At 45.2% G+C, this 16,701-nt stretch overlaps 1 protein-coding gene across 1 annotated transcript; it reads left to right on the top strand.

Moving 5' to 3' along the window:
- The first annotated feature begins 8,861 nt into the window (after positions 1–8,861).
- LOC119328262 (G-type lectin S-receptor-like serine/threonine-protein kinase At2g19130) lies at positions 8,862–12,936 on the top strand. Its single transcript, XM_037601305.1, has 2 exons — positions 8,862–9,051; positions 10,544–12,936. Exons 1-2 carry the CDS (start codon positions 8,862–8,864, stop codon positions 12,763–12,765), a joined length of 2,412 nt encoding a protein of 803 aa, XP_037457202.1. The 3' UTR covers positions 12,766–12,936.
- Positions 12,937–16,701: the final 3,765 nt, after the last annotated feature.

Raw genomic sequence — 16,701 nt, 5'->3', positions numbered from 1 at the left:
AATACCGCCGAACCAAAGTATGACATGCTGGTAAGCAGTATGACTTATATCGCCCACAACTCACTTGTGTTCTACTCGTGCACAACATCAACGCATAAAACCAGGCTCTGATACCACTGTTGGGGAACGTAGTAATTTCAAAAAATTTCCTACGCACACGCAAGATCATGGTGATGCATAGCAACGAGAGGGGAGAGTGTTGTCTACGTACCCTCGTAGACCGACAGCGGAAGCATTATGACAACGCGGTTGATGTAGTCATACGTCTTCACAGCCCGACCGATCAAGCACCGAAACTACGGTACCTCTGAGTTTTAGCACACGTTCAGCTCGATGACGATCCCCGGACTCCGATCCAGCAAAGTGTCGGGGAAGAGTTCCGTCAGCACGACAGCGTGGTGACGATCTTGATGTTCTACCATCCCAGGGCTTCGCCTAAGCACCGCTACAATATTATCGAGGGGTATGGTGAAGGGGGCACCGCACACGGCTAAGAAAACGATCACGAGGATCAACTTGTGTGTCTATGGGGTGCCCCCTGGCCACGTATATAAAGGAGTGGAGGAGGGGAGGGGCCGGCGCTCTCTATGGCGCGCCCTAGGGGAGTCCTACTCCCACCGGGAGTAGGATTCCCCCTGTCCTAGTAGAACTAGGAGCCCTTCCAAGTAGTAGGAGTAGGAGGGAAGGGAAAAGAAGAAGGAAGGAAGGGGGCGCCCCCCTCCCTAGTCCAATTCGGACCAGACCAAGGGGAGGGGTGCGGCCACCCTTGAGACCCTTTTCCTTCTTTCCCGTATGGCCCAATAAGGCCCAATACATATTCTCGTAACTCTCCGGTACTCCGAAAAATACCCGAATCACTCGGAACCTTTCCGATGTCCGAATATAGTCGTCCAATATATCGATCTTTATGTATCGACCATTTCGAGACTCCTCGTCATGTCTCCGATCTCATCCAGGACTCCGAACTCCTTCGGTACATCAAAACTCATAAACTCATAATATAACTGTCATCGAAACCTTAAGCGTGCGGACCCTACGGGTTCGAGAACAATGTAGACATGACCGAGACACGTCTCCGGTCAATAACCAATAGCGGAACCTGGATGCTCATATTGGCTCCCACATATTCTACGAAGATCTTTATCGGTCAGACCGCATAACAACATACTTTGTTCCCTTTGTCGTCGGTATGTTACTTGCCCGAGATTCGATCGTCGGTATTTCAATACCTAGTTCAATCTCGTTACCGGCAAGTCTCTTTACTCGTTTCGTAATACATCATCTCGCAACTAACTCATTAGTTGCAATGCTTGCAAGGCTTATGTGATGTGCATTACCGAGAGGGCCCGGAGATACCTCTCCGACAATCGGAGTGACAAATCCTAATCTCGAAATACGCCAACCCAACATGTGCCTTTGGAGACACCTGTAGAGCTCCTTTATAATCACCCAGTTATGTTGTGACGTTTGGTAGCACACAAAGTTTTCCTCCGGCAAACGGGAGTTGCATAATCTCATAGTCATAGGAACATGTATAAGTCATGAAGAAAGCAATAGCAACACACTAAACGATCGGGTGCTAAGCTAATGGAATGGGTCATGTCAATCACATCATTCTCCTAATGATGTGATTCCGTTAATCAAATGACAACACATGTCTATGGTTAGGAAACATAACCATCTTTGATTAACGAGCTAGTCAAGTAGAGGCATACTAGTGACACTTTGTTTGTCTATGTATTCACACATGTATTATGTTTCCGGTTAATACAATTCTAGCATGAATAATAAACATTTATCATGAAATAAGGAAATAAATAATAACTTTATTATTGTCTCTAGGGCATATTTCCTTCACTGTGTAGTGTGCTTCAGTGAGAGAATGTCTGTCCATACATATTATTTGTTCCCCTCCTAGCGTGCCTTTTCCATCCAGTCTGCCCTTATGCCACGATTCAGGAACACCAATTGGCTTAAGGTCAGGAATAAAGTCAATACAAAACTCATTGACCTCCTCATTTTCATGGCCCTTGCAGATGCTTCCTTCTGGCCTAGCACGGTTATGAACATATTTCTTTAAGACTCCCATGAACCTCTCAAAGGGGAACATATTGTGTAGAAATACAGGACCCAAAATGTTAATCTCTTCGCATAGGTGAACTAGGACGTGCGTCATGATGTTGAAGAAGGATGGTGGGAACACCAACTCGAAACTGACAAGACATTGCACCAAATCATTCTCTAACCTTGGTATGATTTCTAGATTGATTACCTTCTGAGAGATTGCATTGAGAAATGCACATAGCTTCACAATGGCTAATCGAACGTTTTCCGGTAGAAGCCCCCTCAATGCAACCGGAAGTAGTTGCATCATAATCACGTGGCAGTCATGAGACTTTAGGTTCTGGAACTTTTTCTCTGCCATGTTTATTATTCCCTTTATATTCGACGAGAAGCCAGACGGTACCTTAATACTGAGCAGGCATTCAAAGAAGATTTCCTTCTCTTCTTTGGTAAGAGCGTAGCTTGCATGACCCTGATGTATGCCGTCTTTTCCGTGCATACGTTGCTAGTTCTCCCGTGCCTCAGGTGTATCTTTTGTCTTCCCATACACGCCCAAGAAGCCAAGCAGGGTCACACAAAGATTCTTCATCACGTGCATCACGTCGATTGCGGAGCGGACCTCTAGGTCTTTCCAATAGGGCAGGTCCCAAAATATAGATTTCTTCTTCCACATGGGTGCGTGTCCGTCAGCGTCATTCGGAACAGGTTCTCCACCAGGACCCTTTCCAAAGACCACCTTCAAATCCTTGACCATATCATGTACATCAGCACCAGTACGGTGGCGAGGCTTCGTCCGGTGATCCGCCTCACCTTTCAAATGCTTGCCTTTCTTTCTTACGGGATGCCTGCTCGGAAAAATCGACGATGTCCCAGGTACACATTCTTCTTACAATTAGCCAAATATATACTGTCGGTATCGTCCAAACAGTGCGTGCATGCGTTGTATCCCTTGTTTGTCTGTCCTGAAAGGTTACTGAGAGCAGGCCAATCATTGATGGTCACGAACAGCAACGCCTTTAGGTCAAATTCTTCCCCCATGTGCTCACCCATGCACGTACACACGTTCCATTCCACAGTTGTAAGAGTTCTTCAACTAATGGCCTTAGGTACACATCAATGTCGTTGCCGGGTTGCTTAGGGCCTTGGATGAGCACTGACATCATAATGAACTTCCGCTTCATGCACAACCAAGGAGGAAGGTTATACAAACATAGAGTCACAGGCCAGGTGCTATGGTTGCTGCTCTACTCCCTAAAAGGATTAATGCTATCTGCGCTTAGACCAAACCATACGTTCCTTGCGTCATCTGCAAACTCCTTCCTGTACTTTCTTTCGATTTTTCTCCACTGCGACCCGTCAGCGGGTACTCTCAACTTTCCGTCTTTCTTACGGTCTTCTCTGTGCCATCGCATCGCCTTGGCATGCTCTTTGTTTTGGAACAAACATTTCAACCGTGGTATTATAGGAGCATACCACATCACCTTGGCAGGAATCTTCTTCCTGGGGCGCTCGCCCTCGACATCACCAGGGTCATCGCGGCTGATCTTATAGCGCAATGCACCGCATACCGGGCAAGCGTTCAAATCCTCATACTCACCGCGGTAGAGGATGCAATCATTAGGGCATGCATGTATCTTCTGCACCTCTAACCCTAGAGGGCAGACATCCTTCTTTGCTTCGTACGTACTCTCGGGCAATTCGTTGTCCTTTGGAAGCATATCCTTTATCATTACCAGCAACTTTTCAAATCCCTTGTCAGATACACCATTCTCTGCCTTCCATTGCAGCAATTCCAGTGTGGTGCCCAGCTTTTTCTTGTCACCTACGCAATTCAAGTACAACATTTTTTTGTGATCCTCTAACATGCGCTGCAACTTTTTCTTCTCCAAATCACTTGCGCAGTTTCTCTTTGCATCGGCAATGGCCCGACCTAGATCATCAACGGGCTCATCCGATGCCTCTTCTTCAGCTTCTTCCCGCATTGCCGGCTCAGCTTCTTCCCGCATTACCGGCTCAACTTCTTCCCTCATTGTTGTGTCATCGTATTCAGGGAACCCATGGCCAGGATAGCTGTCGTCGTCCTCTTCTTCTTCATTGTCTTCCATCATAACCCCTCTTTCTCCATGCTTGGTCCAAACATTATAGTGGGGCATGAAACCGGACTCAAACAGGTGGACGTGAATGGTTCTTGACGTAGAGTAATTGTGACCATTCTTACAGCCAGCACATGGACAAGGCATAAAACCATCCGCTCGCTTGTTTGCCTCAGCCGCAAGCAGAAAAGTACGCACGCCATTAATGAACTCGGGAGAGCATCGGTCATCGTACATCCATTGCCGGCTCATCTTCAATACACAGCACCGAAAACATCAAATTAATACAATACATAAAGTTCATACATAAAGATCATACAACACTTAAATGCAACAAACAAATAACTCTCTAGCTAAAGAATTTAAATGCAACAACAAATGCGATCAAGATCGCAACTAAGGTAACAATTGATCCAACAGCATAATGATACCAAGCCTCACTATGAATGGCATATTTTCTAATCTTTCTAATCTTCAAGCGCATTTTCTCCATCTTAATCTTGTAATCATCGACGACATCGGCAACATGCAACTCCTATTCCATCTTCTCCCCCTCAATTCTTTTCAATTTTTCCTTCAAATCCTCGTTTTCTCTTTCAACTAAATTTAACCTCTCGACAATAGGGTCGGTTGGAATTTCTGGTTCAACTACCTCCTACATACAAATATCTATGTCAACTTGATGGGCATAATTTGTCATAAACACGAAATGCAATGAATAGTTTTAAAAGAAAATATACCACATCCGAATCATAACCCGGACGAGGGCCGACGGGGACGGATATCAAAACCATGGCACTATGTATAACAAACAACGTATGGGTAAGATAATTATACGAGTAACTATATATCTAAATCACACAAACATCAATTTTTTATATAAAACTTCATGAACAAGAGGCTCACCACAAGGTGGTGCCGGCGACGGGACGTTGCGAGCGATCGACGGTGGTTACGACGGAGATTTAGAAGGTACTAAGTAAACCACACCTACATATGCAAACTAAGTGTTATTTTTTACCTCAAATTGCATATAAATCAAATACTAGCACATATATATAATTTCTCCCAAATTACTAAACTCAAAAATCAATCACTATATAAAGCATTGCACGAGCTAATCTAACAATGAGAGATGAAAGGAAAAAGTTGCTAACCTTTGTGATCATTTGAATGGATGGGGGCCTTCAAATCTTGACAAATTTTGGGTAAAATGTGTGATGAGCTTGAGAGGAAGAGGGAAAAGAACAGAGAGGAGAGGGGAAAGAGGAAGAACATAGCGAGCTCGGGTGGACGAAGGGTCTATGTAGGACGACCTTTAGTAACGGTTCGTGATACGGCCCGGTACTAAAGGTGCTGGAGGGGCCCCGGATTGACAACATCCTGCCACCACTCACTTTAGTACCGGTTCGTGGCACGAACCGGTGCTAAAGGTTCGCCACGAACCGGTACTAATGAGAGCGGCCCGGCTAGCCGTTGGAACCGGCACTAATGTACACATTAGTGCCGGCTCAAATTCAAACCGGCACTAATGTGCTTCACGTTTGACCCTTTTTCTACTAGTGGTATCTGGACAAATTTGAGTCAACTATTTTTTTATGGAGGGAGTATATGTTAAACATAATTGATGTTGAACCATCAGAATATGTATACCCGTGTTAACCACGGGCAATTAGCTAGTACTCCCTGTGTTTTCATTTAATCTGCGTATTAACTTTGGTCAAAGTCAAGCTTTGTAAACTTTGACAAAGTTTATAAACAAAAATATTAACATATGCAATAACAAATCAATACCACTAGATTCATTGTTGAATGTACTTTTACATCATATACATTTGTTGTGGTAAATGTTTTTGTTGTTTTCTATAAACTTGGTCAAACTTTACGAAGTTTGACTTCTCTCAAATCTAATATGCAGAGTAAATAAAAACGGAGGGAGTAAGAAAATAAAGCATTACATTTCAGAATTCAGATTGTTCATATTATTTCCATTGCATTTTCGTATTGTGTTAGAATGAAGTAACATTCCACCCTTTTCGGAAAAAAAACATTCAATATGTTTCAGACTACGTCGTTAAGCAAAAGAATTCCTCTACTAATCTTATTTGACCTCAAATAAGTTCAAATTACTGTGACTAAATTTTCGACAGGATCACTAATCTGCTTTAATTAACGTGCTGCTCTAATAATCCTTACGCGGAAAATTTGACGACAGTCCAGGGTGATAAGTGCGTGGGTGAAAATAAAGCATTACATTTCCAGCCCACCAAGAGTGATAGAACCAGCACGATGGTCCACACCGTCTCAAACGCACGGCGGAATTGGCGGTCACGATCGACTCTGCGGTCTATTGACGTTCGGCAACGGCTCCAACCACACGGCGCCACGGTGAAGACGATAACTATGACCAACGACCGCAGGCGAGCCAGAATCGTCACATCGCACAAATCAGTTGAGCATGAGCTGGTCAATATTCATCGGGCATACACTGTAACATCGTCATCAGCGGCTTGACTAGCTGCTTGTGCGGTCATCTTAAGTTAAGACTGTGCTATGCATTGGGATTGGAAAAAGTAATAGCGACGTTACTTGATGAATTTGATTTGGTGGTGCTTTCCAAGTATCTGGTCTCGAGTGAAAGCCTTCAGTCTAACTTAAATTTTTTTGTTGATGGTAGATCTGACCTTAACTGGTTAGGGCATCTACAATGCCAGCCGCCTGACCGGGCGTTTATGGAGGGAAAAATTAATATTACTCCCTCCATTCCAAAATATAGTGCGCCCGCATTTTCTGAAGTCCAACTTTGACCATAAATTTAACAAACGAGACCAACTGCGGCGGGAGAAAAAATTATATAATTGAAAACTTCTTTCGAATACGAATTCACTAATATAATTTTTGCTCCCGCCGCAATCGGTCTTGGTAGTTAAATTTACGGTCAAATTTGAAGCACGGAGATAGAGGAAGCACTATATTGTGGAATGGAGGGAGTATTAAATAAAAAAATCTAAGGCTGGTCACAATGGGCAAGAACATAGTCTAGTAACTTACATACTTCCCTAGACTATGTTACTACCTCCACAGTGGGCAGGAACATCTATGTAGTGTCATGCAACAATGTATTTATTAGGTTATAAACTCATTGTTTCTTGGAGTGTGTGATGTTCCGGTAACTTAGCTAGTTGCCATAAGCACCTCTCTCTTCATTAAATATGTGACACATAAACAAAGTTGTATTGGAGTGTGTGATGTTACTCCTAAATTCCTCCCCATTGTGACCAGCCTAAGAGTGCTACTCTCCGACGGCAGGCGCTAATCTTGGGCACTAATTCCACGGCAATTAAACTATCTACGCGTCTCATGCGGGGTAAAAAGGAAGGAAGCGCCCGACGCACATCTTTGCGCCCCGCGGCGTCCGATGCCAGGATTTAATTGCCTTAACTGCCAATCGATCGGGAGATTGATAGGAAAGTAATCCTGGCGTCTTCCTAAGCGCCCCGCATTGGACATGCCCTTATACCTGACCATGGCAATGTTTTTTTTGCCGTTAATTTTCTTAAGACATTGCTTGTAGTTGCTCAGCCTTTATCTTTAAGGTGAAAATTCGAGATTTAACCATTGGTGGTTACATCTGAAGACAATGATGCTTGAGCATTGCTCCCTTTCTGAAGACATAGTTGCTGAAGAATCTTTCTTGTTGTCTCTGTAATGTCAAATGGTGGGCCGATGGTCGTTGTTATAGTTCATCGATTGTTGTTTTGATGCTCAATCCCCCCCCCCCTCTTCCTTTTCTTTCATGAAGGCAGAGTTTCGATCTTGTATAATTTTGCCCTTTGTCAGCGTGATATTTTATGTGTATATTGATGTTTTTTCTTGCGAATATATAGATGTTTGCATAGGGGTATGTGTACCATTGTTGAGAAAATCGTTAACTGATAGCTACTCGGTTGGCTGGCGAGTATGGGATTAATAGGCTAATCGGCAAGTTAATCGGCCATTTAATCAATTATTCGGATGATTTATCGGCTACTCGGTGATCCTACGAGTAAGGATTAATCGGCAAGTTAATTGGTTAATCAGACGAATTCTTGAACAGAGATGTGTATATTGTTGTTGGCTGTGTCCATTCTAATAGTCGTATAAAGTTTGGATGTGTGCTCATTATATTTGCACCACCTTGATGCTATATTTTGAATCAATAAAATCTCCAAAAATCACCAATCAATTTGGCACAGTGAGCGAACCAATCTGTGGTTGGATGATTAGAGGGACAGTGGTATCCTCAGTTCACAAGGGTTCAAATCCTGGTGCTTGCATTATTCCTAAATTTATTTCAGGAATTCCGGCGATGCGTTTTCAGTAGGAGGAGATGTTCCCGTCAACGACGAGGCGCCTACGATGACTTCGTAAATTTTAATATGACATGTCGGCTCGGTCTCTCGAAGATGCTCATAGAGACATGGTGTGTGTGTGCGTTCATTAAGATGAGTGCATGGACGTATGTATGAGCGCTTGCGTCTCTACTGATGTAAAAAAATTTGGCACAGTGCCCGGATCAGTTGTCGTGCCGGTATGCGCGTGTCGAGACTAAACATGGACCAGGTGTGGTGCCGGTATGCGCGTGTGAAGACTAACGAACCATATATAGCGACCGCTAGGCGGCTGATCGGTCCATCATAGTACAGCATCGATCGATTTGAGTCCATGGCGAGCTGGTTTCCTCCTTCCTGCTCCCTCCTCCTGCACTTGCTCGTCGTCGCGGCACTGCTGGCCCTGTCACATGGGTCGTCCTCGAATGCCACCGACACGATCACGGCGAGCCGGCCGCTCTCCGGGGACCAGAAGTTGATCTCGCAGCGCGGCAAATTCGCGCTCGGGTTCTTCCAGCCTCAAGGTAACATCCACAATCGTACGTCCCTCCCTCCTCCTGAATAGTGTTAGTCGCCGTGTACACTGTCCCAGTCGTGCTTATGTTTGCTAGCGCTTCAGGATTTTTTTGCGGGGTTTGCTAGCGTTTCGTTGTGCTTGTGCCCCTTATGTTTTTGGGTTGCATAGATTTTATTTTTCGCAATAGCTATAGGTAAGTTGGCTGAATTTGGAATTTGGATAAGTCGATTTTTACGTTAAGGAAGGTAGAGTGGAAGGAAAGAAAGAGCTTACCAGAGAAGGTTACCTCATTATCTATCTTAGGGGTGTGGGGGGCGGTGAGCGAGAAGGCCATCCCATTATCTATCTTATGGGTGTGGGGGTGGTGCAAGTCGCCAGAAAAAATCGATCATCGCTGGGGTTAGAGGGATAGTCGGGGGCAGCGCCAGCACAACGGTGGGCTGCGGTTGAGGGGAGGGCGGGGCGGCGAGCCAGTCGCGGGAGCGCTGCTAGCTGTAGGCGGCAGGTGATTAGGTCGATCGATGGCAGTTGGTAGCTCGATCGGGGGTAGAAGATGAACATGAGAGCGGTGGAGAGGTAGAAGACGGTGTCTCGGCCGTTGGATCTACATCAGAAAGCTGAAAACGATTCGACCGGCCCTAATTTCATTTCCAGTTGACATGGTATATAGACAGTCCCTTTATTTTTACATGCAATTATTTTGAAGTTGTAAAAATTACTTACCTACTAGTTGGTTTGGCGGGGAAACAACAAAATATTTTTTTTATTGTGGTCTTTGGATGAGTCTTTTCTCGTCGTGTGACTGGAAGTGGCTTTTTCTAACACAGTACAATCACAAGTACTCATATACATGACTCTACATACACATCTCTATAAACGCACACACGTACATTCTACCCTATGAGCACTTCTGAGATATTGAGCCGGCAGAACTTCTTGAGATCGACGAAATTATCATAGACGCCTCGTCGACGGGAACGTCTCCTCCATTGAACGAACATAACTGAAAATACTAAAATAAATATAGAAAAATGTGAGCACTAGTGCTAAATCTAGGACTTCAACCTTGATGGACTGGTTCCAATCAATCTTTGGTGGGAGCTTCTGGGCAGATTTTCTACGTCTTAGGAAATGTGGAGTTGACTAGCATCATTTAGAAAATAATAGTAACGGAAATATATGCAAGCTCCTATAATTTAACAAGACTTACTATCGACGTGTTAGGACTTAGGAGATACCAGGGAATTAATTCTAGATACTAGCAAAAATTATAGTATTTTGGAAGTGCCTCTTATGAATAATAGAGGCACTATCTGTGTGTGTGTGTGTGTGTTCTGAAACAATCTTGTATTGCCAGTAATACTGCAGTTTGAAACATCATCTTATTTATATGAGGACTTAAAACCACATGTTCTCCATTTTTTCATTTATAATTATATATATTTCTGTGTGGATCAATCAATTATACTGACTTCGCTGATCTTTTTATACATGGATAGCTGAAGGATCTGGAGGCAGGTGGTACGTGGGTATTTGGTACAACAAAATCCCGGTGCAAACTATTGTATGGGTAGCCAACAGGGAGAAACCAATATCTGATCCAGCCTCATCAAGCCTGACGATCTCTGCCGACGGAAATATTGTCCTCCGTCAGTCCAAATCGATTGTCTGGTCAAGCAATTCAACCAATGAAGCTTTTAATTCCACCATTGCCGTGCTCCTCGACACAGGGAACCTAGTGGTTAGACACAAGTCCAACAGCTCCCATGTGGGCTGGCAAAGTTTCGATGATATGACAGACACATGGCTCCCAGGTAATAAGCTCAGTTTTAACAAGGTGACTGGTGTGTCCAACCGGATCATTTCTTGGAAAAACAATGGTGATCCAGCACCAGGAATGTTCACCGTGGAGATGGACCCAAATGGCTCAAAGCAATACATCATCCTATGGAATAGCTCCATGGTGTACTGGGAAACTGGCAACTGGACCGGCAGCTCATTTCCTAACATGCCGGAGTTGTCGCGTGCAAATACCTATCCCAACACCCCATACACTTATCAGTTTGTTGACAATGAGCAGGAAACATACTTCACCTACAATGTCACCGATGACAGAATATTGTCAAGGCATGTCATTAGCGTGTCGGGTCAAACTCAGTCTTCTGTATGGGTGGAGGCTGCACAGGCCTGGGTGGTCTATTTTTCACAACCAAAAGCCAACTGCGATGTGTATGGATTTTGTGGAGCTTACAGCAAGTGCAGTGGGAGTGCCCTGTCATCATCGTGTAGCTGCCTCAAGGGCTTCAGTGAGCGTGATCCAACTAGTTGGAATCTGGGTGATCCAACCGCAGGTTGTAGGAGAAATGTCCAATTGCAGTGTAGCAGCAAGGGCTTGGAGAAAGAAAAGCAGGATAGGTTCTATACAATCAATAGTGTGAAACTGCCTGACAAAGCATACACTAGTATTGAGGGTACCAGCAATCAGAACTGCCAATCAGCTTGCCTGAACAATTGTTCATGTACCGCCTACTCTTATAACGGCACATGCTCACTTTGGTATGTGGAACTTCTGAATTTGCAAGACACCATTGACGGTTCTCCGGATAACATTCATATAAGGGTGGGAGCCTCTGAGTTACCAGATTCAAGAACCAAGAGACGGTGGATTGCTGGAGTTGCCGTTGGTGGAGTTGCTGCTCTTGGTTGTGCAGTGATCGCTTTATATTTCCTTCTCCGCAGGATGAGAAGAATTAATAGTATGAATCTTGCTAAGGGATCTCTGATCAGCTTTAAATACAATGATCTGCAGTTCCTTACCAAAAATTTCTCTGAGATATTGGGCGTGGGAGCTTTTGGCTCTGTGTTCAAAGGAGTTCTACCAGACGCAACTATAATGGCGGTGAAGAAGCTGGAGGGCCTCCGTCAAGGGGAGAAGCAATTCCGGGCTGAAGTGAGTACTATTGGAACAATTCAGCATGTCAACTTGATTCAACTACTTGGTTTTTGTTCTGAAGGAACGAAGCGGTTGCTTGTCTATGAGTATATGCCCAATGGTTCATTGGATCATCATCTGTTTAGGAGCAGCGGTGCGCCTTTAAGTTGGAGCACAAGATACCAAATCGCGACCGGAGTTGCACGGGGATTAACTTACCTGCACGAGGAGTGCAGGGATTGCATCATACATTGTGATATCAAGCCAGAAAATATATTATTGGGTGAATCACTAATTCCAAAGGTGGCAGACTTTGGATTGGCAAAGCTCCTTGGCCGAGATTTTAGTAGGGTTTTAACATCAATGAGAGGCACCATAGGCTATCTTGCACCTGAGTGGATAAGTGGTGAGGCTATCACAACAAAGGCTGATGTTTTCAGCTATGGAATGATGCTTTTTGAGATTATATCTGGCAAGAGGAACAATATGCATACTGCCACAAGTAGATATACATTTTTTCCTATGTTGGTAGTGAGGAAGCTAGTGGAAGGAGATGTGCAAACATTGATTGATTCTGAACTTGTCAGTGATGTGGACCTAAGGGAGCTTGAAAGGGCATGCATGGTTGCCTGTTGGTGTGTGCAAGACAGTGAGAGCTCCAGGCCAACGATGGGGGAAATTGTTCAGATCCTAGAAGGGTTGGTTAATGTTGAAATGCCGCCTGTTCCAAGGTATCTTCAAGTTCTTGCTGAAGGTGTAAAACCGTCTGAAGTTTCTGATCTTTCATGAGTTCTATCTACCAACTATAGATCAGGACTCACCGATGTGAACTATGGCTATCTGTATTCCCTGTATGAGTGTATGGTCTCTTGTAGTGCGTATTGTTGGCATACTACTTATGTGACGTTGTATCGGGCTGTATAATATTTTGTTTTGCAATAAATCTGTTCCAAGTTGCTACTCGGAGGACTTTGTTTTTTTAATTTCAGAAGGTGGCCAAATCTTGAAATATCTGAGGAAGAAAATAATCATATGAAGAGCTATCGGCTATTTACTTTTTCATGTGTGGTTTCCCTTTTCTGAAAGCAGCCCCTACAGGTCTAGCCGTTGGCTAGAATCAGTCCAACAGCTTACTGGCTTGTTCATCTGTGTGTTGTTGTGTACTTATGCATGAGCCAGTGTAGTTGGTGAGAGCAGTGGTTATAATCTTGAACAAAATTGATAATTTTCCTACCGTGCCAAACTGGTCTAGACTCTAGACAGGTCACAATGTTACATGATGGTATAAGCCGAGTCTATGAACCACGATCCCCTCACCTGCCCGTCCTCATCCTCGAGCCACCTCGCGAGCCCCGCATCCAACACCACCGGGTAAACTCGGCGCCAGGAACAGATTGAGAGGCAGACATCTCGACACACACACCCATAGAAATGAGAGAACTAAGGACCATTGCCGCCCGATCAGATTTTTTTCTGAACCTGTGTTCCATACTAAGGTTATCTAGATTGAAATTAAGTGAGATTAACTGAGTCTACTGAAGAACAACATTGGATTGTTTTTTTTCTCCGTTCTTTAATAAACATGTTGAGTGCTTTTACTACTTCAGAAACTCGGTCTTGTCAGGCGTGGTTCCACTAGATGAAACTCTCCTCCTCTAGCGGCAACTTCATGACAATCCCCATGGCTCCCTCGTAGATCTGCTGATGACAATCTATTATACTGATTATGGTTCCTACTTTTTACTGTTTGTGAGAAATAGTTTTTTTTTTGCGTGAAATGTTATACGAAAAAGGATTTGGAGGACCAACTCACAAGCTTGTCGAGGGAGGATTCGGCCCTGATCGATGATTTGGCCATCAATTTGGCAGCCTGTCGCCGGCGACTGGTCCTCGCCATTGCTGGTCAATCTTCTTCTGAAAACTGATGTCTATAGTTGTTGTTGTGCGTCTCCTCCGAGGATTGGCGGTTCCCGCCACCAATGGAAGCTCGGAGACTGAATTTGAAACAGAGCCTGTTTCTGATTCCGGGGTGGAGCCGCTTGCTTGCTTCGATTGCCGGTTGCGGCTCGGGAAGGAGGAGCTGCTGCTTGGATTGGGGAGCTGCTTATTTGGGCACCACTAGATCCTCATTCGAGGCCTCCGCCGGCGACGGCGCAGGGCAGGCGGCGGCGCATAACTGACTCCCGATCCCCTCTTTCCTCTCTCGATGGAGTGGCGATCCTGTACGGCTGTACGAGCGCTCGCCTGAAGCGCGCCAGAATGGGCCGGCCCAGCGGACACCAGACCTTCAACGCTTTCTTTTTCTTCCGTTTCTTTTCAGTGCATTCGTTTATTTCTTTATTATTATTTTTCGTACACAGACATGTGTTAGTTTGATTCAAAACTACCTAAGCACGTGGCAGAAAAAAATGGATTGGTAGAATTCTAATTTGCGGTTAGGATTACATAATCACAAAAGTTGTATCAGTGGTAACAGCCCATACTTCTTAAGGAGTTGGAAACTAATCCACAAGTTGATTTGTATTAATCAATATTAATAAAAAATCATAACCATCATATTTTTTCCTAGATTAGGCGTTCAAAAACTTTATATAACTATTTATTTTGGACGATGCACTCAAATTCACATGTATTATTTTCATTTGAGAACTATTGAATTTTCCATGTTGATTTATAAGAAAATAAAGCTTTTACGAACTTTGGTATTAATGAAAAATATGAACATTCTGTTATTTTTTATATTAGGTATTTGGTCCATATGGTCAACATCTCAGCATATTCATTCATTCACGGTTATTCTGAAATATGTACGATAGATTTACTCGATTCCATGTTCTTGACGGCAAACAATTAAATAGAGGCAAACTACACAAAGCACAAATAGGTGGCTATCCAGTTGTTCTAGACTACTATATGAAGCACACCCATTCTTATAGTTAGAGAAAATAGCTACAAATTTCACGTTGATCTAACATGGTCTAGAAATTCTTGGATCTATTTATTCGATACAAAGACATAGCACAACAAATGAGGGATATATTGCGAATCGATCAAGGAAAACATCCAGCTATCGGCATGTGGTAGACTATTTTTTAGTGATGTATCACTTGCTCCTGTGGAACCTAGGTCAAATGGATTAGAGAAGGTAACAAATCATGTATTGTATACCATAAAAAGCATGTCATTGGATTTGTAATTGAACAAAGTTTCTAAACATATAATTTTGGTGGTATATAACATGTATTTTGTTAGTCAAATTGATGACCTAGGAACACGCGCATGTCATATGCACCCGTTTGGAGGGAGCAATAAATATTAATATGTTATTATTATTATTATTATTATTATTATTATTATTATTAAGAGTTTATGATCGAAATAGAAAAATATCATCGTAATTCTCACACACAGAAAAAACGCCCAATCACATGTCTGGTGCACACTTCTTTGGGGGCCAGGCCACATGCGTAATGAGTGCAGCAGGTCCCAATTAATGGACTGTTCCAAAACCCAGCTAGGTGAAGCTTTGCACCGATGGTTCCTACGTGGATGATGGGTCGGCGGGTGCTGGAATGGTGCTAAGAGATGACAACGGTGCCATCATTTTCTCTTCTTGCAGGCAGCTATTTTCTTGTCGAGAAGCACTTGAAGCCGAATTATGTGCATGCATGGAAGGTTTGTTTTTCTCCATCGAGAGAAGTGAGCTACCATTGGAGATGGAGACGGATTCAATTGTTGCAGTGAAATTGATCCAAGCTACAGAGGTTGATAGACCGGTTTACTTATCCCTCATGGCCTCATCAAGGAGATTAGAGCATCTCCAGCCGTTGAGTCCTTCGGGAGGCTTTTTTTTGCCGCTTGGGGGGCTGCCGGCGGAATTTTTGGCCTGGGGGTGGAAAAGTTTCCAGCCCGCGTCCACCCCCAAGCCGTGCCCAGGCCGCGCCCGCCCCAGGCCACGGCCGGCCCGGCCTCGCCGCCAAGGTCGAGCAGAGCGACATGAGCGCGAGCGCGAGCCCGACGCCGTCTCCGTTGTGCTCTGTACAGAGGTCCAAGCCGCTGCGCCGCGCCATCCTCGACCGGGGCTTCCGCCGCCTGCTGGACCGCCCTCGCTCCAAGCCGCCCTCGCTCACGCGGCCTCGCCAAGCCACCTCCGGCGCTCCTCGACCGGGTTCCACGCCACGCCGCGCCGCCCGCCTCCCTCCTCCGGCGCCCCTTGATCGGGGCTTCCACGCAACCCCACGCCGGCGATGCTTACCGGCTGCTCCAACTGCTCCTTGTGGCTGCCGTATGATCAAACGCAGTTCCACACCACACGCGCCATTGACGAGGGATATGTGCTTTTGCTACCTCGATGCGGATGATGCCGGAGGAGGACACCGGCGGGTCGGCGTTAAGCGCGGCGACGGCGGCCCTGAGCTGCCCCACGGCCTCCTGCGATGCCGACGCGGCCGGCAGGGCCCTCGTCTCGCACATGGTCACCGCGCCGAAGTCGCTGGCGCCGGCTGCGCAGCCATTCATATACAGGGAGCACGACGGCCTGACCGAGGAGACGACATACGAGCCCCTTGGACGCCGGGCGGGAGGAGAGGAGGTGGTCGGAGTAGAGCGACGAGGACGGCGGCGACATTGCTGACGCTGCGGCCGTGAGGCGCCGATGCATGTTTCGTCGCGAGGGAAACGAGAGGAGGCGAGCGCGAGGCGGCGAGCGCGAGGAGGCGGGGCGGT

Source organism: Triticum dicoccoides, chromosome 1A (genome assembly GCF_002162155.2).
Source record: "Triticum dicoccoides isolate Atlit2015 ecotype Zavitan chromosome 1A, WEW_v2.0, whole genome shotgun sequence".
NCBI classification, from domain to species: domain Eukaryota; kingdom Viridiplantae; phylum Streptophyta; class Magnoliopsida; order Poales; family Poaceae; genus Triticum; species Triticum dicoccoides.
The sequence above is the reverse complement of the archived record's forward strand: the minus strand, read 5'-3'. Positions and strand labels throughout refer to the sequence as shown.

Coding starts and splice junctions, on each gene's coding strand:
- LOC119328262 (XM_037601305.1), top strand. CDS start 8,862: ATGGCGAGCTGGTTTCCTCCTTCCTGCTCCCTCCTCCTGCACTTGCTC. Junction 9,052..10,543: donor CGGGTTCTTCCAGCCTCAAG/GTAACATCCACA, acceptor ATACATGGATAG/CTGAAGGATCTGGAGGCAGG.